Here is a 23,019-nt window from a genome sequence, read left to right on the forward strand (position 1 = left end):
TAAGCTAGCTTCTGGGTGGGTGGGGGACGTTTAGATAAACGGTGGGAGCAGTAGTGGGTAGTGAGACTGTGGGAATTTAGCTCCCACAATTACCTTCACTGTCTGACACAGCACAATGATAATCATCAATAATGTATGTATCATCCGATTTGTAGACATGTGTCCGGGGAAGGTCCCGTATATGGTCTTGAACATCTGGCAGCGAGTGACTGGAACCATAATTGCCATAATAGTAATAATATCTACTGCTGCGACCGTCATATGGGTCACGACCTAAGCTTGAAGATCTCCCAGAACCCATGAATTTCCCCAAAGGGCTGAGTGGGCTCTCCTCCTCAGAGTATTGCCGAGTTGGATGGCGTCCTTTGTAGCCAGAACGGTAGGAGCGGTCGTCTCTCTCATAGGATCTGCTTCGATAGCTATGGTAATCTCTGGCTGAGATCTTGTCCATGCCGTAGCCATGGGAGCGGGAGCGGCCAGTTGAGGTGTAGTAAATCCGATCGTCCTCATCCACCATCATACCATAGTGTCGACTTCCATGAGTTGTGCCACTGGTGCCATCAAAAGCACTCCTCTTGAAGCCATAATCCTCGATCAGCTGGCGCCCTCGAATGTGAGATGAGGGGTAAGCCTCACCTGCAGAATAGGAGGCCAAATCTGCCTCGACATCTCGAGCCTCCTCTATTGGGGAAAACTTTGAAATTTTCTGCTCCATAGTCCCCAGCTTCCTGTGCTTGCTGCGCTTGGAGGACATGACAGCGGGGGCCAGAAGGCTTCTGGAGGACGCCAAAGGTTTCTGTACCCCGGCGCGGATGCTGGCAAGTTTGTAGTCGTAGTCATAGAAATAGGGGGATCCCCCACCCATGCTAGTGCTCACGCTGCTGCTGCTGCCCCCTAGAGGTCCGTGCCTGTAGCTGCTCTTACCCCTGCCGTGGTGGTCGTACAGCTCATCCTGCATCGCTGCTTCCTCCTCAGGTGCCCTGCCGTAGGGGGAGCTGCCAGTTCCTCCACGCGCCGTGCTGCCAGATGTGCTGCCATGGCCATGGATGTCGCCAGGGTAACGCCCGCTACTGCCATGATGCATCATGTCCCCTGCTGTCGTGCCCAGCCCGTCCTTTGCCGTCAGCTCGCTCACATCATCGATCATCATGTAGTTCCTTGGAATGTTTTGCTCTAAACCAGGAGCCCCGTACATTCCTTCTGCTGTGCTGTAGGTGGAAGGACTGTCTACAGGGTGCCCATAGGCATTGGAAACTGTTGAAGTGTACTGTCCATAAGAACTGGCTGTGGTGGTGGTGTAGCCATATGTATTAGCAGTAGTTGTTGTGTACTGGCCATATGAGCTAGCTGGGGCTGATGTATATGGACCATAAGTGCTTGGAGGCACTGTGGCGTAACCACCATAACTGCTGGAAACAGGTGCAGATCCATACGGCCCATAGGAGCTTGGCATTGTTGTTGTTCCCGTGTACGGACCATAGGCTGGGGCTGCACTGGAAAAGGTAGCATCTTGGGCTGTGGTCGTGACCACAACTGTTGGGTTGCTGATAGTCTCATAGTTGGTTGGCATCTTATGTTCAAGTTCAGCAAGTGATGTCTGTCTGGGTCTTCCAGGGTGAACGGTAAGAATATCAGCTTGGGGTTGCCCAGGATACGGAGTCGTCTGGGTGGGGTAGGGGGACACAGCGCTGGGATAAGGTGAGCTGTGGGTGGGGTATGGTGGCTGACCAGGTGGTGCAGGTCCAAAACCTGTAGGCCCTGCTGGAGGCTGAGGTTGAGGTGCAGATGGTAACCCCGTATCAGTTTGGGGATATGGGGGCTGAGCTTGTGGATAGGTGTGGGAAGGATAGGATGTTTGAGATTGAAAGGTGGGTCCAGGAGGAGGGGGATGACTCTGAAGGGTCATGGGCTGTGGCAGGGCCTGTGACTGCGACACTGTTGGGTAAGGAGGCTGGTTGAATGTGGATGACTGGTATGGCACACTTGATTGCTGAGATGGTGCTGGTGGTTGGCACTGGGGATATTGACAAGAGAGGAAGGATGAGGTTGGTGGGTACTGGGCTGCTGTGTTGAGGTCACTGGTAAATTGGCTAAGTGGAGCAGTGCTTGGTCTGGTTGTTAGTAGCCCATTTGCCTCATGTGATGCAGCAGCAGCTGCTAAACGCAAGTTATTCAACTCACTGTCAGACATATAGTCTCTGGTGTCCCCCATACATCTGAGGTAAGCAATGTCCCTTCTTTCCCTCTCCTTTACCAAAGTCTCTTTCCTCTGATGAATTCCCAGTTCCAGGTATCTCAGCTTAGCGTCAATTTCTTTCTCTTCCTCCTCCAGTTCAGCTTGTTGTTTTCTAAGCTTGGTAGACTCTTGCTCCACAGCTTTCAGCTCGTGGGTGAGATCTTTGAGGAGGCTGGCTTTAGCAGCCAGGCCAGACCTTGAGCTGGGCTTGAGGCTGGGCACGGAGGACAAGTAGATCTGTTGTTGGGCAGGTGTCATCATGGTCAAGTGAGCTGATGTAGCAGTCTCGTCTGGAGGAGGGCTGGGCAGGGTTCGCTTAACCTTCCGAAGCAAAGAGCTTTGCTGTAAGGCTGCCAGCTGAAGAGAGAGAGAGAGAAAGGGCAGAGGGGGAAGGAAAGGTGGGAAAATGTGTGGAGGCCAAAAAAAAAAAAAAAACCATGGAGAGCATTTGAGGGGGAAATAATGAGGTGCACAAGGAACAGTTGATGGGATGTGACATTGAGAAGGTTAATTTTAAAATTAACAATTAATGGAAAATTACAGATAATAGATTTGCCCAATTAAGTGAGAATATTGGATCGACAAGAATGAGAATGAGGAAAATACAGGAAGAAGGACACAGATGGACAAGGTGATAATGCAGACAAGAAAGTGAAGAAAAACAAAGAGGGATGGTTTTGGGAAAACAACAAGATGAGAAGGGATGAAGGGAACAAATAAAGAGAAGAAACCCCAAAAAAGGTAAAAAAAAATAATAATAAAGTGTGTACCAAAACATCCAAGTGATCCAAGAATGTTTTCAACCAGTGTAGACAGCGGTGGAAGAATAACGAAAAAAGTAAATAAATGTGCACAAAACAGAATTAATATTCAACAAAGTGGGACCAAAAGAAAGGAAGAAAATTCAAATGGAGAAAAAGATCAAGGAAGAGAGGAAACAAAGAAAGGATGCAACAAGAGACCAAGGTCGACAAAGGAGACACATAAAGACAAACAGACAAAGACAACAGGAAACAAGAGTGAAGTTTGTTAGAAGACGTACAGGAACAAGAAAATTAGTGTCAGCTCTGATACAGTTTTGTTGAATACTCTAGAGTTTTAATAATTTATGAAACAACATACATTCAATTTGAAAGAAAATAATCCTGTAAAAATGAATTTCAAGAGCACTGAATCATTGAAGGTTTTTTCACCCCTGCAGAAAAAACCCCATCTCTGATGAACTTACTCTTACATATATTATGTTTCATAACTATCATGATCTACAGAACGATATAACATTTTACAACAATCATTTTTAGATAAGGTTGGTAAGGTCTTTGATTTTTGCACTTCTCAATAATGTAACTTTTTAGCTGTTACGCCAATAAATGACGCCACAACTGTAATGGGTGCACACTGTTTTGAAGATGAGTTATTATCTTCCCTTTCAGATAAATTCCACATATTCCATCAAACAACCATGTTAGCTGGTGTTTTAAGTGTGCAAATAGATGACAATGTGTCAACATAAAAATAAAACTTCCTTGGTTCCTATTATTCTTATGATCTTTGAGATTAGGGCTAAAAATACACCCAGCTGACACATATGGAGTTGGGAGGAAGAAAAGGCACATAAAAGTAGTTGAATTTTCATTTTCCATATTAAAATTTTGACCAAAAATAGATAAATTCTAGCAAATACGACAAAATGAAATGGATTCAATCGTTTACTGAATAAAGGATGTTTCCCAATTTGTCTTAGAACATTCAGATATTTAATGCTGCCACTGTACGGCGTTCTTGGATGCTCCTAAATACACTATAATATCACATGTGATCCATAAACATTTGCGAAGTTGTGCTGCTCCTGCTTGTAAGCAAAGTCAATGGTACAGAAATGACCAGAAATGTATGAAATTTTAAAGGATTTTATGTCACTGTTACAGTCAAAGATGATTTAGATTTTTTTTTGTTTGGCCTAAAAAGTATTGTCAAGAAAATGTCAGGATTAATAATTAACAATTAATTATTAACTTTGTAACATCTGAATTTATTTGTAGGGAATGCATGGATAAAGCACCTAAAAAAATTATAACGTGGTGGAATTCCCTTTACAAGTTAATATAGTACATACATTTGAGAGAAATCCAAAAGATTAGAGAAAACATACTCAGAAGATTGTGACAAATTGAAATTTTGACAAGCACATGCTCAGCTTAATAAATATACTGTACTTTCAATTGAAACAAGACTCATGTGGTGATAACACTCACATAAGTTATTTTATGGAATCACCAAGAAAGAGGCATGTTAAAACCCTAGCCTTTTATCCATTCCAGTCATTCCCAAACATTTCAGCTTCTCACCTAAAAATAAGTAGAAGACACCCAGAACCTGACAATTTTCTCAGTACACAAGAATTTCTAATAAGTCAGTTCAACAGGGGTAAAACGATACCCTGAATGGCATAAATATACTTTACTTTTGTTTTTGTTGTTTTGTTTAATTCTACAGAGGACCCGAAGGGGGGTCCTGAGAACTAAACCTGAAACTTTGGGAACTGGCGTGACATCACATAACGAACAAACACAAAGAAATGAGGTTAAGAAATTTCATCAATAAGAACATTTTGAGGACTTGCTACTACCTCTTTCACACAGCTGTAATTCCCCTATTGTAATAGCTTTCAAAATCAGTGCATGATAAGGCCAGTTCTTTGAATACTGCAAAGGAGTACTTGAAAAGCTTTTGTGTACAGCAAAGACCTTGTTGTTCCTAAACAATCTCAAGGAAATTTTTTTTTATAAAACTCTTAGAATAGAGTAAATACAACCCATACATCTGCTTTCATCACTTTTTAACAGGTTTTTAGAGCATCGGCTTAGCTTCAGTGACTTTACCTGGCTCTGGAGTGCTTGTTGTTGATACAGAGACAGCCTGGCCTTGGTGTGCTCATCTGTGGTTGGGCTGAGGGACTTGGGGTCCGACATGGACCTATGGGTGCTCTTGATGGGTCGGGGAACAGATGGGTGTCGCTGGGGGGATTCGGCTGTGTAAGACTTCTGCTGAGGTGTGACGTGGGCCTTGTTCAGTCTCTCGCTTGACAGGGAGGTCTCCAGCAGGCGGTGTGGGGACACTGGCGACACAGGAGAGTAGAGGACCTGTGGAGATTTCGGTGTGGTTTGTTGCTGCCGGATGAGGCTGGAGATGGACTCATTGTGAAGGTGGTTGTGAGGCTGATAGTTGATATCTAATGGGTCAGGACGACGTCGCTCAAATTTTGCTGCATTCGCTGCAATGTGTTGCTGCTGGCGCTGTTGGGCGTGAAGGTCAGCCGAACTGGACGGCCCTGTTCCAGTACCAGCAGAGGAAGAATATGGACTGACTGTAGTCGGCACTGTTAGCTGTGGAGCTACAACGCCCTGCGACTGCCCTTCTGAGTCAGTCTGGCAGGCGAGAGATTGTCCTTTTTGTGTGCGCTCTGGTCCAGAGATGTAGTGTACAATCTCTACTTTATTAGGGTCTGGTAATGTCACATGGATTGCCGGGGAGACTCTTCCTAGGTGCTCAGCTTCTGTCTGACAGGACACCTCCCTGATGGTCTGGACAGCGATGCTGGAGGAAACTATCTTGGATGTGTCAGCTTTGGTGTCAGTAGTTGAGGTGGTTGTCGAGGCAGTGCTGGTGCCAGCTGCCGTGGACTCGGCGTGGCGGGAAAACCGGGAGCGTCTGCGGCGAACTGGATGCTCCGTTTCAGCCTTATCCTCATCGTCATCTGTCTGGACGGAGCAGTCAACGCTCCGACCGCGCCTCCTGGTACGATGACGCATCATGTACCTGGTGGTGCAGGGAAAAGGCAGAACAGGGCATGAAGAAAACAATCTGTAGATATTAAGGTCTGCGTAGATATTTATGTTAGATACAACTATTAAAAAATTAGGGGGTTTTGCTTGTAAAAAAAAAAAAAATTCTTTGATGGTGTATAGTGAGGATTGGGATGTGGGAAGCACTTACTGTGCTACCCACAGACAGTCATCCTTATGCCATACCACCTACATACTCATAGCCAGGGAGGGTATCCCATTACTCACTTCAAAAAAAAAAAGAAAAATATATTGTTACCTCTCTTCTCCGTCTTCGTCATCAGTCTGTACACAACTATCCACAATTCTGCGAGGGGAGCCATAGAAAATCACACCATCTCCATCAGAGGTGTCTCGGGTCAGCCTGCTCATGGAGCTATGTTTCCTCATACCAGCTCTGGCTTCCAGCTGTTCATCCTGATTCCTCAAACATATCTCTGAGGAAGAGTTAGGGAGAGAGCGCGAGCTCATCTGAGAGTCTATGTAGGGATGCAGTGGCTGTCCGGTCATATCCAGCTGTTGGCAAAAGCGCATTGATTAGAACTACCAAGACTATAAAGTTTTTGAAAACGAACCTGTCAAATAGTAATCGTTTCGTTTTCTCATAAATAGATTCCCAAAAATTAACGCAGATAGCTAACAATATGCAAAGAAAGCAAAGCAACACTGAAAAGGACACTTGCAAAAATAGAGCCAAATTATGAAGTTCAGCTCTAAATATCTATGACCAATAAGGAAATACTGAAATAGAATAATTCAAAAAGTTACAGGACAAGATTTATAAAGACAAAGTACAGTTTTCAGTCATTCACAATGTCAGAACTAAAAACATCTGATATACCGTACACTATATTGTAAAAAGTGTTGGATATTTCCTTCAAATCACTGAATTCAGGCATGTCTACCACTTCCATCATCACAGGTGTAAAACAGCACCTTGAAAAACAAACATTTGTGAAAGGATAGGTCACTCTCAGGGTTAGAGTTACCAAGATAGGATGCCACCAGTGCATTATCTCCAGTCACCAGGTACAAGTGTTAGTCTTACAGCAAAAGGGTGGCGACACAGACTGACAGCAACTCTACCATTGTGTGTCGATGAGTGAGGTCAAATATTGCCTTAGAATCTTAGTTTTTAGAAGAAGGAATTGTTAGTACTTTAGTATACCAAGACATTTTGAACAACTTTATTTTGGAATGACCCTTTCCTTTATCAACATGACTGTGTACCAGTGGTCCTGAAGACATGGAATAATTTCACCAGCTTTTTGACCTCAACTGGCAGAACACATTTAGAATGAGCAAAGATGGAGAGACAATTTATCCGTGTATGTTGTCACAAATGCTGGTGAGAAATGCCATACGCACCAAGAACCATTGAAGGAAACAACACAAAAACGTCTGAAGAAGACTGAGTGCAACTTCATCCTTCACAAAATGTAAACAAAATGGAGTCACATCAGATTTTAACAGTTGTAGGATTTCTCAGTTGTCTTTTGCAAAAAGACCACTAGCCGTTTCTCCTGGTAGTGCTACAGTCATGCATTTGTTTTGCTAGTATTTAACCAGAAGGCAATACACCATGAGGCCATACACTGCTTTTAGAGCAGCCTCTAGTCCTCTTGCATTTATAAATGCACTTAAACTGCACCAGTTTACTTCAAATGAACCAAAGCCTAGGACTGCAGGTGGGCAAACTTTTGCCTTTATTGGTCCACATTAGAGTTTCATTTCATTCAAACTTTCCCAACTTAACCAGACTTTCATGACAATCGAACTAGTGTTTGATTAGTGCGGACTAATCAGGGCTGGTGCGAATGCACCCTGAAGGTTGAAAACCATCTATCAAAGTTGTAGAAATTCCTCACCTGCATGGTCTGAGCAGCAGTTTTCAGCCGCTTCTGCTCTTGTAGTTGTTGCTGGAGCTGCTGCTGCAAAGACTGTATCTGGTCGAGCTGGGATTTCTGCTGGGCCAACTGCTCTCGTTGGAGAACAAGTTGTTTCTCGCGCTCTTGCTGCTGCTGCTGTAATACCTAAACGCACATACAGACAAACATGGAGACATTTGAAGAACAGTAACAGAGGAGACCAAAAGGTGACGAAACAAAAACATAAAATAAAAGATGGTGAGGTGGTAATAATGAGAATAGATAGACAAACAAAAGAGAGATACAAAAGGCCATGATTTAGTTGTAATTAAGATCACCGGTTTTCAAAAAATGCAAAGCAAGATTCTCGAAAGCAAATGTGACATGAAGCTCTTATGCTGATGGATTAGCTAAAGAATGGTTCCAAGTTAGTTAGAGAACTGAAGCGCAACTGAAACAAAGTGCAGCATGTACTGGTAATTCTTACCAGTATTGCAACAATGCTCATATTAAATATTTGAAGCATTTTCTTTGCAGCTCAAATGATTAGTGCAGGAGAAGGGGTTAGGCTTTTGTTCCTATCGTATGTTATGAAATGTATATTAATCAAACATTCATTTTGTAGTTCATTCTCTTTAGGGGGGCTTCACCTGTTTTACAGAGTTAACTTGAAAGAGTTTCAACTGCTTGTTCTAACAAAAAGAAGAAAATGCTTATGTTAGCTCTTAGTTTTTTTTTTTTTTTGAAAAACATATTTAAAATTTTATTAGATGAAATGAGGAATTAATTTAAATATGCTCTTAAATGTTAACTTACTTAACTCAGAACAAATTAAAAATGTGACAGGAGTTCAGGCTCATCATGTCTGATAGACATATACATACAACGGACATGCACACACATAGGCGGAATTCCATTTCCACAGTGAAACTCACTATCGTATTACTGATGGTGAGCCAATAGGAACAGAGATCTTCTTAAACAATTTTCACATTTTCAGAAACATGCTTCGAAACATAGGGGTCTAAGTTGAGCTTGCAAATACATTCAAAGAATATAGAGTAAAAATAGAGTATTTTAATCATAATGTTATTTTATATAGTGGTCCAGGAAAACAATTTAATCTCTCAACAACCAACACAGAAAAAAAAACTCTGCAATCTCTATTTAGATCAATTCCACTGTTATTACTGTTGTTCTTCCTAAGGTGTAAAAGCTCCACATCATATGAATTGTATGTACCAAGGAATCAGCAGGCATAGACACCGGGGTAACACTAGGTAACAGCATTCAAATAACACAGAACAGCATGCAAAACATACAATTGTCACCTCGTAATTCAGGCTAGATAATTTCTGACTCAAAATGAATCAAGAATTATTACACAAGGAATTGTTTTTTTTTCTTATATCAGTGTCTAATCAACAACTTGAAGGACTATTTAATATTTCTTTGAATACAAAAAAAAACAAATAAAAAAATCTTTTGAAAGATAATTAAAAATGTCAACTTAAAAACATGCTGACATTAAATGATACACAAAATTGCTTGTTAATCAATAACTGATGTAAAACATCAGTAAAACCACTTGAAAAATTATAAGTCATTCAAATCAGGAAAATAACAAAAAGGCAACAAACAAAAAAAGACATCAACACCACTACATAACTCTTAATTACAAATCCTGATTTTCCCTATACCTGTTCCTTGATGTTTTGCAGCTCTTGTAACTCCCTCTGCACCAGAATTTGCTCCTTCTCCCTGTGGAACTTCAGCTCCATTCTTTCGCGCTCAAGCTCTTCTTGCAGTCGCAGCTGACGAAGTTTCTCTAATTCTACACGCTCCCTCTCCATCTGCAGAAGCTGCTCCTGCTGTCGGTGAAGCCTCTCTGCCTCAGTTTCACCCTCTTTATGTATTGCACCAGGTGGAGGGAAAGGAGGGAGACCACATGGAATGGGCAAGCCACTAGTGGGGACCGATGGGCCTGCAGCAGGTTGGGTGTAGCCTTGGGTTATTGCTGGACTCGAGGGTGGGTATACGTGACCTGCAGGAGGAGGCTGTGGCTGCTGAGCCGTTGTCACTTGTTTCTGTTGTTGGGTGTTCAGATGTGTGTGGGACAGGTTTATTGGTTGATGCTGCGGTTCGGTCAAAGTGACAAGCGCTCCTTGTGCTGAAGTGACTTCTGATGCCACTTTTGCACCTTTACCAAGGTAAACAGGTTCCTCCTGGGCTGTTGAGCTTGAGGTTGTCAAAGACACAGGCACAAGGGCTGCTCCTGGTGCTGAAGTTGATGCAGCAACAGTGGTAGAGGCAGTGGCTGAAGCTGTCTGAAGCAGACCTGGTGCTGGATAACGAAGTGGTACTTGCCCAGTTAAGGGCATTCTTGGGCTTATGGGCAATCTGGTGAGACTGGCCAGTGGCACTGGTGTCATGTTGGGAGTAGCGTATGGCCTATAGACCCCTCTCAGTAGAGGTCGAAGTACTGATGCAGGTTGGGTGGTGATGGGAAGTGTTGAAGCTATTGGGGTCTGAATGGTGGAGTAAATCATTCCGTCAGATGACCTAATAGCAGCAGGGTACATGGCCCTCAGACTAGCCTGCCTGGCATTGATAAGATTCGTCAGAGCTTGATTTTGAGACATAGGCTTTCCATCTAATCCAAAGATCAGACTTTGCCTCATGCCAATACCTGCTGCAAGTCTGGAGGCACCTGGACCAGTACCTCTGCCTAAGCTGCCATACTGCAGCAAGTCTGGGTTGCTTCCATATCGGTCCATAGAATTAAGTGCGGCACACATTCGACTTATCTCCCTTGCAGTTGTAGCACTGTACTGAGCCAAGTTAGCTTCTTGGAAGCTTGCAATATCACGAGCAGAATAACCATAATCTGAACTGATGTTAGACAAGGAATTATATCGTCTTATCGGCAACGTTTGTGCTGAAATGTCTCCTCCATGACGTAAATCTGTGTAGGAACCATACTGCATGCCCATGTATCCTCCATAGCTCTGTTTCATAGCAGTGAAGTCCATGACAAGTTCACCAGATTGTTGGAGGTGTGGCTCATATTTAGAGTGGTATGACTGTAAGCCAGCATCAGCAAGGTTCGTATCAGACATTGAAGGCTGAAGCCTACCAGGAAAAGGTAACGTGTAAGCCTTACGTGTGTCCATTGGGTACTCATGGTACCTTCCAGGTTGTCTTTCTTGATCGGACTCATCTGTGATAGGTGGGGCAGATGGTGGCCTTATGCCCTCTTTCTCAGAGACACCAACACAATTTCCACCAAATGACAGTCTGTAAACTACATCACAACAAGCTGGTTGGTCAGGTTTTATTTGGCCTCCTGTCAAATCCACTGCATCCTGTCCTTCTTCTACCTTCACAAGTTGAGTCAATGCCCTTACTGGCTCGGGCCCTCCATCCATTTGTACAACCATACTATGTGGTGATTTACCTCCCTGCATCAAACCAGGTGGGCTGGGCTTCCCTTTCAGCTCAACAGGACCAGTGCCGTAAAGCTCAGGATTAATGACTGGTGAAACAGCACTGACCACTGTAGATGCAGTACTAGTCTGGCTGACTAATAAATTTTTTTTAGCCAAAGGTGAGACCTGGCCGGTGAGGTTATACTTGGCTAGAACAGATGCCTGTTGTTGGTGCTGCTGCAACTGATGGTGCTGTTGTAGCTGTTGTTCAAGGAGCTCTTGTTGTTTCTGTAGCTTCTCTTGTTGTTTTTGCAATTCTCTTTGTTGTATGCTGAGATCTTCCAATTTTGCATCAATTTTTGGAATGGAAGGATCAGTTGGAGGAGAAATTGGTGATTTGTTCTGGGAAAGACACACCGCTGAGCCCATGCCCTGACCTAGATCTATTCGGTTTTGATGGGGATCCCCATAAACCACTGGTTGTTTTAGCTGGGTCATAAACATAGAAGCAGCCACAGTGACACTCACAGTGGTAGGTGTGGTGGTCTCTTGTGTGTTCAAATTCATAATCAGTGGTTGTATGATTGTTGAATGCCTGGAACCTTCTGGTCCACCGTGGTATTTCCTGCTTTCTGTAGCTAAGGAAGTAAGGTCCATTCCCTGATCAGTCATAATAATGGGAGCTGAGTGGGTTACAGTTCTCAGATCTACAACACTACCACCTTGGATCATATGGCCTTGCTCAACCCTTGAGGTACCCGGGACTGTAGATATTCGGCAGAGGGAGATATTATCCATGGACACAGACCCTCTGGTGTATAAGCCAGCAGTAGTGACCATGCTTGTCCCTACATTCACCTTCTCCACTCTTTGCGCTCTATAGAAGCTGTGTGTAGGTGACTGTTGATAAGGTGGTGTGTCCGGGGGGCTGCCGCATGGAGAGTAGCTATCAAATGTTGACTGACGGCTAAATCGAGTGGGTGAGGACAATGGAGAAGTTGCCGTGTTCACTGTCATTGGTCTAGTTGGACCTGGAGGTGGGGAGTATGGAGCCTCCTGGGAAGATTGTTGTCGATATAGCCTAGGGGAAATTGATCGATGTGCTGTTTGGGTTCCCTGAGCCATCACAGGTGATGTGGGCCCAGAACCAGCTGGCTCCATTCGCAGTGCTGAGTTGAAGGTCTGTGTGGAGAACTCAGCAGTAGACCTTCTGGAAGGAGAGCGAATAGGACTTTGTGGTGGCGGTGGTGATGGAGAGAGAGGAGGACTCGTGCTCCTGTAATAGGTAGTATACTTAGGAGAGCGTGGTTCAATAATCCTCTCAGCAGATGATGTTGAGCTGTCCTGCACTTGAACACCTCTTGTCTCCCCAATCCTTCTGGTGATTACTTCTCTTTGACTATAGGCCTGGGTAATCTCTGCAATCTTGCTACATACACTTGAGACTGTAGCTGAGGATGTGGCAAGACTTCCTGTGTGTCTGCGTGAGGTATCAGATTGGGTTGATGTCATAGTGTGGCTTGATCCTGTTTGGGAAATTGTTACTGCGTCTCTGGCATAAACCCCATAAGCTGCAATGGTGGTAGCAGCCACTGTTGGAGTTATGCCATTCTTTCCTGCTTGGCTTTTAATTCGGTCTTTGTGCCCATCCTTTGCAGTGAAGTGCTGGCTTACTCTCACGTCTGGTATTCGACCTCCACTCTCAGCAAAGGAGACAGGCGCTGAGACCTGGGTAGGACTTGTCCCAGGAGTTAACAGAGCATTGCTTTGCTCTAGTAGTTTAGCAAAGGCTGAGCCTGTGTCCAGCAGCTGCTTATCTGCAAAAGAACTCTCAATTTCAATCTCGACTTGCTCATTTGTGGCCTGTTGCATCTTAGTGATATTCTGAGATGTTTGTCGGATTTCCTCGTAAATGTCGTTTTCTATTTCCGCCGCTTCGTTGTCATATCCCGTTTGATCTTGTTCATAGTCATAGTCGTCGTCGTAGTTTTGTCCATTAATGTCCTCCTCATAGTACTGTCCATGTCGTTGTTGTTGCTGCTGCTGTAGCTTTTCTTGTTTTTGCAGCATTTCTGCTTTTCTCATCATTTCCTCGTAAACTTCCTCAGCACTCTTCAGAGGTTTGGAGGTTGTTGATGGAGCAGTGGTTGTCGTAGTTGAGGAAGATTTCTCCATAGGCGAATAGAGAGACATAAAAGTAGGCAGATTGTATTCACTGCCTGACTTGTAGATTTTGGACTCGTACCCCTCAGCCTCAGAGTCCAGACTTTGGGGGGAATATTCAGAAGCAGAGGAGCGATGAAGCTCTTCCATCTCTGCTGCTTGTCTTAGTTCCTCTGTAGGGGAAGCATCTTCAATTGGTGACAAATTACTTGGTGGTGTTTTGGATCTTTCTCGGCGTCTTTGGGCCCTCAGCTCCTCCTTATCCCTTTTGGTTTTCCGTGCTGTGCTTCTTATTCTCTGCTGTTCTACCTCTCTCATCTTCTCCTGCTCTCTCAGAAGTTCCTCTTCCTCTCTGAGTTCATCCTCTTCTGAGGAGTCTTCAATGGTCGGAAGCAGGGGACCGTGAGACCGGTGGCGTGCTTTCCTCTGCTGCTTGGCCTCCTCCAGTCTTTGTCTCCTGCTTGGGCTACTGTCACTGTCTTCCTCCATTGATGAGATGGATGTTGGAGACTGTCCTGAACCATATGAGGACGAAGTTGGAGGCAAAGTTGAAGAATAGTCCCCCCTAGAACGCTCCTCTGGAGATCCGGTTAAGCTCTCCATCTCCAGCTCTGGCTCCCGGTCCAGATTTAGATCATTTTCATTGCTCAGCTCCATATCTCGGCTGTAGCTGTTGGTGTTGTTGAGTTCAATGGTTTTGAAGCGCCTCAGCCCCCCTTGGGACGCCATCACATCTTCCTCCCCCTCCTCCACAGAACCCTTATAGACATCGGCAGAGGTCTTGGTTTCTTCCTCAAAACTACTCGAGTGGTGCTGAAGCCGTCTCTTTTCTTTCCCTGAGTCAGAAATGATGTGCTTGTGGTGGCTTTTCTTCGGTTTCTGGTAGCCGTAACCTTCATCTTCCTCATCTTCGTCTTCCTCCATTTCTTCTTCATCCTCCTCGTTGTCCTCATCAGCACTCATCTCCATTATTTGTCTCCTCATAAACTCCTCATCAGTCATCTCTGTTGGATCAGCCTCTTTTTCCTTTTCCTTTTCCTTCTTCTTCTTTTCTTTTCTCTCTTCCTTTCCCTCTTTCCGTTTACTCTCCCAGTCCCCGCCATCTTCCTCTTCTTCCAGTATATCCTCTAATTCCTCATCAGAATCATATGCATCTGGAGGAATTGAAAGGGAACGTGGTCGATGCTTTCCTCTGTCATCCAAGTCTCTATCCCTGTGCTTTCTTCCCCTTCTGTCCGGCTTTTCCTCAGAGAGGCTTTTCTCCAGCAGTGGCCTCATCGAGCTCTCCAGCTTGGTGATTTCAGAGGGGCTTGGAGGAGAGCCTCGCCCACTGATTCCCCTCTCACTCAGCTTCATTTCCTCCTCTTGGATTAGACCTGTAATTTCACTGTGTGAGCTGGAGATCCCATCAGAGGAGTAGCCAGTGTCACTGAGACTCTGAGGGCTGCGTGACAAGTCATGGGTGCTGTTGTTTTTTGTGTCCTACAGAGAACAGAAACAAAGAAAGATCGCATTAGACGTGGTGAAATTTGGCTATATGGTTTGGGTCAAAAGTAATAAAAATTTGACAATTTTGTTGACGCATTTTTTTTTTAATACAATTGAAGAGATTCTGTTTTAGATATAAAATAAGCTTAGTTTTTTGGAGTATGGCAAAAAAAAACACGTTTTGCACAAAAAGTGTATTTTTTGCAATGTCTAGAAGACTAAACTAATCAAATTATCATAGTGTATTAGGTCCACATTCCGTCTGTATCAAGCACCACAAAAATATTAACATATATTAACATATTAACAATATATGTCTTAAAATATCAGGACAACATTCTAGTATTCAGATTTCCTAAAGAATTTGCAACTGGAAGCACCTCTGAACCCAACAACTAGAAAATAAAATTAAAGCCTTCAGTGAGCTTTCACTCATCTTTTTTCAAGCTCTTTATGACACATATGTGGACATTTGGCACAACCAAACAGCGACTTATCAAAATAGAGTACTTTTGATTAATTGTAAGAGCCTTTTTGGATTTAAAAATGTTCTAAAATGAATGAATACGCACAATAATAGAGCTGCAAAGAGAAAAGGCAAGAGGACCCACAGGTTATTTTACATTCTACACGACGGGCGCTAAATGCCTTATGTATGATAAAAAACCTGAAGGTTTGCTCTCTCAATTGTTTTCAGATATGTACTTTTTTCCCTTTATAAAATCTAAAATACATTATTAATGAACGTTTGAAAGAGATTTGATTTGGTATGTGAAAAAACAACAAACGATTATGCAAATGAGGTTGCTATAAAATTACATGAGCGATGGTTGTTATTTTGCTTTAGTATATGTTCACATCACACAGTCAGTTAAAATACATGTTTTGAGTCTTTACACCTTTTTGGACAGCAAGCTCAAAATGAATAACACAAAACCACTGAAAGGTCAAATTTTGTATGGATTTCTATGGCTATAAAAGTCACCCTTGTTAAAATGAGAATGAAATAAAAATATTTGATTGCCTTTTTCCACCTTTAACAAGCTAAAAAAGGTAAATGTGGTTTTTATACAAGCCTATAGAATACATTACACAGCCCTGGAGGGTTTCTTTGCCAGGAAAGTTTCTTTCTTTTTCTAACCAGATACCCAAACAACACAAGAAATTGTCACAATGAGAAAAAAAACTTTACTTGATAAAAATTGCTGTAAATCATTTAGTTCTTTTCTAAAGAAATGGATATATGTGCATGTTATTCTGTTAGTTACAGGTCTATAAGGCTGTTAGTAATTTCATATTTTCAGTACATCTTTAAATACTGGATCATCTTACCTTTTACCAACGTCATAACCTTTATGACCAAGAGAAAGAAAACCTAACAAAACATTCGCTCTACAGCTATACCCGCTAATAACAAACTGTGAGAAAACTTTGTTTTGCATTTCATTTCATCTGAATAAGAGAACAAGGTTGAACATTTTTTGGAGGGCTCTGACATTTCATGATGAGTTTAAATGAATTCATAACAGAGAGAAACAAAAAGGAAAATGACAAATATTCATGAATGAATAATGGCTGAGATAAAGCCAAGGTAGAGAAGCTTTTAAAAAATATATATTTTCATGATGCCAGCAAAACTTAAAAATATATATATATTTTTATGTATAAAATAAGTTCACTTAAATGTATATTGCAAAATACACTATTGTGAGGCTTAAACCCTTAACAGAAATTACCTGCATTTTCAGGGGACTCTTTTTATATCTCAGAAGCTGGTGTAATTTAGTCAAGTCTTTTTTTTATGTTTTGTTGGCTCTAGTGGCCTTTATTTGAAAATAGTTTGACAGGAAAAAGGGTTATGAGAGAGGGGGAAGACATGCGGCAAATTTCACCAGGCAGGGAATCAAACCTGGTGATTCCCAGGTTCGATTCTGGGAATCGAACCTGGGATTCCCAGAATCCCAGGTTCTGGGATTCTGGAACCTGGGATTCTGATTCCAGAATCCCAGGTTTCTGGAACCAGAATCCTGGTTCATGCTGGTGCTGCATGCTGCGACCACCAGCATGAGGACTAAGGCCTCAATACATGGGTTGTGCTTTGCCCCTGCGCCACCACAGCACCCTCAAGTCTTTTTTCTAAAGTTGGATCAGATATGTAATGTATATATGACATATATCCTGTCACGCTGAATATATCAGCACGGTCTCACGTTACTGTTTCTTCCTCCAGTACTTTAGTATTCAAACCTTTTTTTAAACAAAGGAAAAAAAGAACAAAGAACAAAGAACAAAGAACAAAGAACGTCAAACTTACGTCATAGTGCCTTGACTTCTTAATTTCCTTTACTGGAGTGATCTGTTCCCCTTTCTTCTGTGAAGGTTTGGTTTCTTTGGCAGTTTGGTTCTCAGGCTCCGTCTTGGGTTTCTCCTCTGTTGGTTTCGTGGGTTTCTGGGCCTCGGTGGTTGGTACTGGTGCTGTGGCTGGCGTTGTGGTCTTGGCATCGGTGGGCTGTTTGGCGGGCGTGGGACCAGTAGGTCCACCGACGCCTGTTCCCATCTGGGATTTTTGTCCCTGCGGCTGGACCGGTTTGGGTCCTTGCTGAGTGGTCGACTTGTGGAGAGGGCTTTGCTGACTGGCCGGCGTCTGGTGATGAGGTGAGCCCATTGGTTGGTGCTTCGGGGAGGCATGGGGGACAGGAAGAGGAGGCTCGTCAAGGCCGCCTCCAGACAACAGCCGCTGGGTCTGGCAGTTAAGACATAACCACTCTTTCTTCTGAAGAACACAGAATAAAAAACAAGAGGCAAGTAATTAGTTTTTATTTCTAAATCATGAAATAGATACGCACACATACAGATGAGGGTTTTGTAGTTTTGACCAAGCATTTGACCCAGTTTGTTTGGTTAGAGAAGACGCTCGCCATCACAGGCAGCCATTTTGAATTACAGAACCTGCTGATGAAGCTTCACGGACTAAAACATGGAGCCGCAAATGGCTCCTCGGACCTTTTAAGTGGCTCCTAATAACTTTGGGTAAAAATAATAATGAACCAGCAGATGTACTTGAATATAATTAATGGAGGTTTCAGTTTTTTCATGTAGTAATTGAACGACACTTAAAGTACCAGTAATATTCTTTTAGATCTAGTTTTCGTGTATTTAAAAATAAAATAAAGACATCAATTGTCCTATTTATCAATAGAAGTTGTCTTTTCCAAAGGTCTAAATGAGATTTACTTAGCTGGACCGAGGATAGAAATGGCTCTTTGAATTGTAAAGTATGCGGACCCCTGTGCCAGATAAAAGAAGAAGTAATAAGATAATTAAATTATGCTGTTTAATAATTTAATGTCAGTGTTAATGACTTTATAGTAGGTTTTTACCTTGTAGTGATGTGTACTATATTTACTCTTTGATAGATAAAAACATCATAGGAAGAAAATATTTTACACAGTGTTACATAGTTTCAGGGCTGGACTTTGCCAATCATGGTCACGTCTGACCAGTCATGGTCAGATGTGATCTCTTCACGTAATCATTAGAAGTATTATGAAATTGGTAATAAGGTGCCAAAAAAAGAGTTGGATAAATATTTATACACACTCTTTCACAAAATACAACTTATGTAATTTGCCAAAATTAAACAGTTTACACTTAGATTAGTCTTCTTCACTTTTTTGTGGTATTTTTTCCACTAACACACACTGCACTCAGACTCATTTCTGTACATTGTGGAGATCTCATTTGGAAACAGAGCTGTCAGAACGATGGCAGGCTGAACTAAGCTGACACAAGTTTCCGAAAGGCCAAGCCACTCTGACAGCTACACACTATTTTCATCCCATTAGCTTTTACTCACACCACTTCACAGACTGCTAAGTGTTAGGAAGCTGCATCAAACTGACACAGAAAGAGCAGAAATGACTTTGAAATAAAAGCAGAACTAAACATTTAACAGTCTTCAGTCATGATTCTCATCGCTTGCCTGAAATGACATGAGTAGTAGATAGTTGGCTGGGCTTAAAGCTAAACTGCTGCAATTAGAGGAAATGTTGGTTTTAAAAATTGTAAAAACAAATATCACAAAAACATGTCAATTTTTTTTCACTATTGATTAAAATTCGTATTTACGCATCCGTCTGGTTGCCATGTAAATTCATACACACGAATGAATGAAATATTTACTTTGAACATGTAAACAACAAATGTCAGATTTTTGTTTAAAGTGAAAATCAAACACAAATAATAGCTAAAACTTTCATATTCAGACAGAAAATTTGTATGAAAAACTCATTCCTTATGATTTCCTGCCCTCATTTGACTCTTGCAGTATGCACCTTATGCATTTCAACCTAGCATATTTAGTTAAAGTCTGTCAGGTTTAGTTGTAGTTTTGCATTAAAAAAATAACTATCTGTTCATGTTGTTATTGTAATGTTAAACTTTCTTTTCAGTGTCTCCAATGTCTTCTGACCCCCCACCAGCACCATCTGTTTATTCTCTGCCTCTGTGTCTGCCTCTATCCAGGACAGCTAATGTTATTTGGGGCAAGAGAGAGGCTGTATTACCGACGTAATGAATAATTGATAGATGCAGCACTCTCTCTTCAACAGTTATCTACCATCGCTGCCGTTTTCCACCTGCTCTTTCTGTAACTCCCCTCTGATGCTCTCCGTCCTCCTGCGCCTCCTTTATCTCGATCTCTCTCCGAATCCTTTCGAGTGCTCATCTCTGATTAGGAGCCATTCTCAGACTCCCAATCCTTTAGAGCCCACCTTTAATAAGTGATGGTTTTGCCTGTGCAATATCACTAATTATGAGGAGACGGCCAAAGTAGTGATTACATTCTATGATTTTTATTGTTCAGTGATGCATTAAATTAACAGAAAACGATCAAAAAGAAGTGAACTGGCTGGAAAATCTATTTATGACATGTAAACAATAAGAATAAAGTTTCAGAAATATGTACATTTGGGAGCATGGTTGAAAAAAACTGTCATTATTCTTTTAATAACTTTCCATCAGACTTATTTAAGATACCAAAAAACCCCACACACTTAAAACTAATAATAACTCTTATTAATAAATTGCAAAAATATGATTACGCAAGTATGTATGTCCAGTGCCGATCTGTTCAGTGGCTTCTCAAACTACAGAGGCCTTTTTTTTTCTTTTTTTGCAACTGTTGTTTTTGTTTTGAAGCCAGCAGATAACGACACATATACCTGTTTGTGAGCAAGAAATATCCTGCAGAGTGCCCCAGTGGTGTCCACACAACCTACATGGCACCAACAATGTCAACAACGCTCCACATGTCAAGCTGCTATACTTTCTTTTCATTTAGTGGCTTCATGTCGTTAATTCAAGATCTACCTCTCCTCTCACATTTGTTGGCTATTGCTATATTTTATTCTCTCCTTTAAAATGCTTTTTGTGCTGCTAGTTTTCTGTTCTGTTATTTTCTTTTAGAGGATTTATACTGGCTCACAATCTGTCTCATTTGTAGGAATCTGTTAAACACAGTGAAAACATTAGAGTAAATGTGGAAAGAACACCGTTCCAAAGCCAGGAACAGGCCTGGAGAAACACTGACTGGAAAAATCAAGCAGCGGAAAAACCAGCAGTAAAACCAGAACCATGGAAATGAACAATGATGACAAGGATGTAAAGAAATTGCCTGACTTTTAACTGCTAGGGAGGTGATTGACCGACATGGGAAAGTGATCAGAGGAGCAGACGGAATATGACTAATTAACACAAAAGGATAGACACAAAACCGTCTTCCTAAACCAAAATAATTAAACAAATACACAAAGAAAAGTGAAAGTAAGGAACCATAAAATAAAAAACAATAAACAATGCATAGAACAGTGTCAGTAACAAAGTTAAAATGATTGAAATAAAGACAACGTGACAACTAAAGCACAAAGACCAACAGATGATGACAACAGACACAATATCGCTCAAAGATAACTCCAGTATGCGTCACTATGTAATGTCATCAGCCAGTTTTTGACTTTCTTTAATAAAAAATCCAGTTTTATTGGAATCAGCAACCAGAAATAATGTTGGTATCAAAATGTTCCAAATAATAAAAACGTCACAGAATGCCGCATCCCAAAAGCATGTTGTAAAATTATTGGCTATACTATATAATATTATATTATATATATACTGTCAACAGATCTCCATTAACTTTAATATAGTCTGACACTATTGCATGTGCATTGTGTACATTTATAGCCACCAGACCAGTTGCTATGGAAACATATTTCAACAGCACTACTCTCCTATTAGGCTGCTTCCGTTCTGAGTAACTCATGTTTCCGTTCAGTTTAGGCACATTTTCATCTACAGTTTATCTCATTTCTCTTTTCGGCACACAGTCATTAGACTCCAATCTTCCCCTCCCTTCCATCTCCCTGTTTGTCACTCTCAGCCTCCTATTTTTTTTTCTACCCCCAACAGAGTGAGGGGCTATTTTTACCCAGAATGCCATTGTTTTGCTTGATCGCACACTTCCCTTGTGCTGGCTGATGCTTTAAGCAGTGCTCTGCTGCATAGCGCACACACACTCCAGCACAAGCACAAACACACATGTAGACACATGGCTCGCATCCATGTGTAAGTGCAGGTCGGAGCTCTCCAGAAGGAGGGAGGAGAAGAGGAAGAGGAGAGAGGTGGAGAGGAGCACCACCAGGGAGAGCAAAAGAAAAACTGCTGGGGTGAATGACGCCACGTGTGCACGCGGGTGCATGTGCGCACACTTTAAATGGGATGAGTCGCTGCTGAGTCTGGCTTGATCTGGAGGCAGAAGAGGAAGACGAAGCAGGAAAAGGAGGAAGATCAAGAGAAGATCAGGGGGCAAACTAAGAAAGACAGGAGCCAGGTGCTGCTGATGTCTCATAAGGAACCTGTTTGTTGGCCCGATAATGTTATAACATGTTCAGGAAGTTTAAACAGATAAAATATAGGTAGCATCTAATTACAAAACACCATGGAAAGGTGAGGCAAATGAGGTACGTTTCTCACAACTCATCTCATGCCTCTAACTAATCTAAAAAAAAAAAAAACAGGAAAATGTAACATTCATTCATATCAATCACATCTATCAGTCCAGACATGCTCTGTTAGAGGGAAGTGAGTTATGGATAGTGACCTGGACAAGTAAATACACAAAACAAATGGGGATCATTTTGGAAAACGAATAAAAGAAAACAAGAAACTCATGGAGCACAGAAAGGAGGCGATGAATTAAAAGTATTGGAGGAAAAGGAGGGTGAGAAATGAATTAGCGCATGGGGAAGAGGGAGAATTACAGCAGAAGCTGTTCTGCCAGTTATATAACACAAACAGGTTTCATTTCCATTTCACAGATATTTAAAAAATCTCCTCTCTCCATTTTATCAGCTCAACAGAGCCTCTTTAATTATGTAACCTTATTGTGAGAGGCAGAGCAGTGGAGGCTGTGTGTGTGTGTGTGTGTGTGTGTGTGTGTGTGTGTGTGTGTGTGTGTGTGTGTGTGCGTGCGTGGGGGTGTGTGTGTGTGTGTGTGTGTGTGCGTGTGCGTGTGTGTGTGGTGTGTGTGTGGGGGTGTGCGTGTGTGTGTGTGTGTGTGTGTGTGTGTGTGCGTGTGTGTGTGTGTGTGTGTGTGTGTGTGACATCCCCTCACATCCCCTCACTTCCAGGCAGGCACTCGTCACATAGACAACATAAAACCTACATATGGTTGACGTGCCACTTCTTTACTCTTCTAATAGCGCTAGTAGGAGGATCTCATTAGCATATGGTTTTTAGTTTAAAGCTGTCTCAGTTTATGTCTGTGCTCATGTAATTTGGCTAGATACCCCCGGAGATGTTGGTACTTATTGCCAGAGCTATTTCTTCCTGTTTTAATATATTGTCAAATTTTGTTGAAGCGCCTAAAACAGCTTTAGCAAAAAGAAAATGCCCAAATGTATCAATGTGTGCAGAACGATGTGTGGAAAAGAAGA

General features: G+C 42.2%; 1 protein-coding gene across 5 annotated transcripts in view; it reads right to left on the minus strand.

The window, feature by feature from the left end:
* bsna (bassoon presynaptic cytomatrix protein a) overlaps positions 1–23,019 on the minus strand; it is a 132,597-nt gene that overhangs the window by 15,389 nt on the left and 94,189 nt on the right. For 3 of the 5 annotated variants that reach the window (XM_081608806.1, XM_081608805.1, XM_008413235.3), the window contains 6 exons: positions 17,343–17,801; positions 9,650–15,022; positions 7,950–8,114; positions 6,341–6,597; positions 5,119–6,055; positions 94–2,593 (listed from right to left, as the gene is read on the minus strand). In XM_081608806.1, the coding sequence (XP_081464932.1) occupies positions 94–2,593; positions 5,119–6,055; positions 6,341–6,597; positions 7,950–8,114; positions 9,650–15,022; positions 17,343–17,801 (9,691 nt within the window). The remainder of the gene's footprint in view (positions 1–93; positions 2,594–5,118; positions 6,056–6,340; positions 6,598–7,949; positions 8,115–9,649; positions 15,023–17,342; positions 17,802–23,019) is intronic. The other 2 variants (XM_081608808.1, XM_081608807.1) reach the window with 1 other exon arrangement.

This window comes from Poecilia reticulata, chromosome 7 (genome assembly GCF_904066995.2).
Source record: "Poecilia reticulata chromosome 7, P_reticulata-male-v2, whole genome shotgun sequence".
NCBI classification, from domain to species: domain Eukaryota; kingdom Metazoa; phylum Chordata; class Actinopteri; order Cyprinodontiformes; family Poeciliidae; genus Poecilia; species Poecilia reticulata.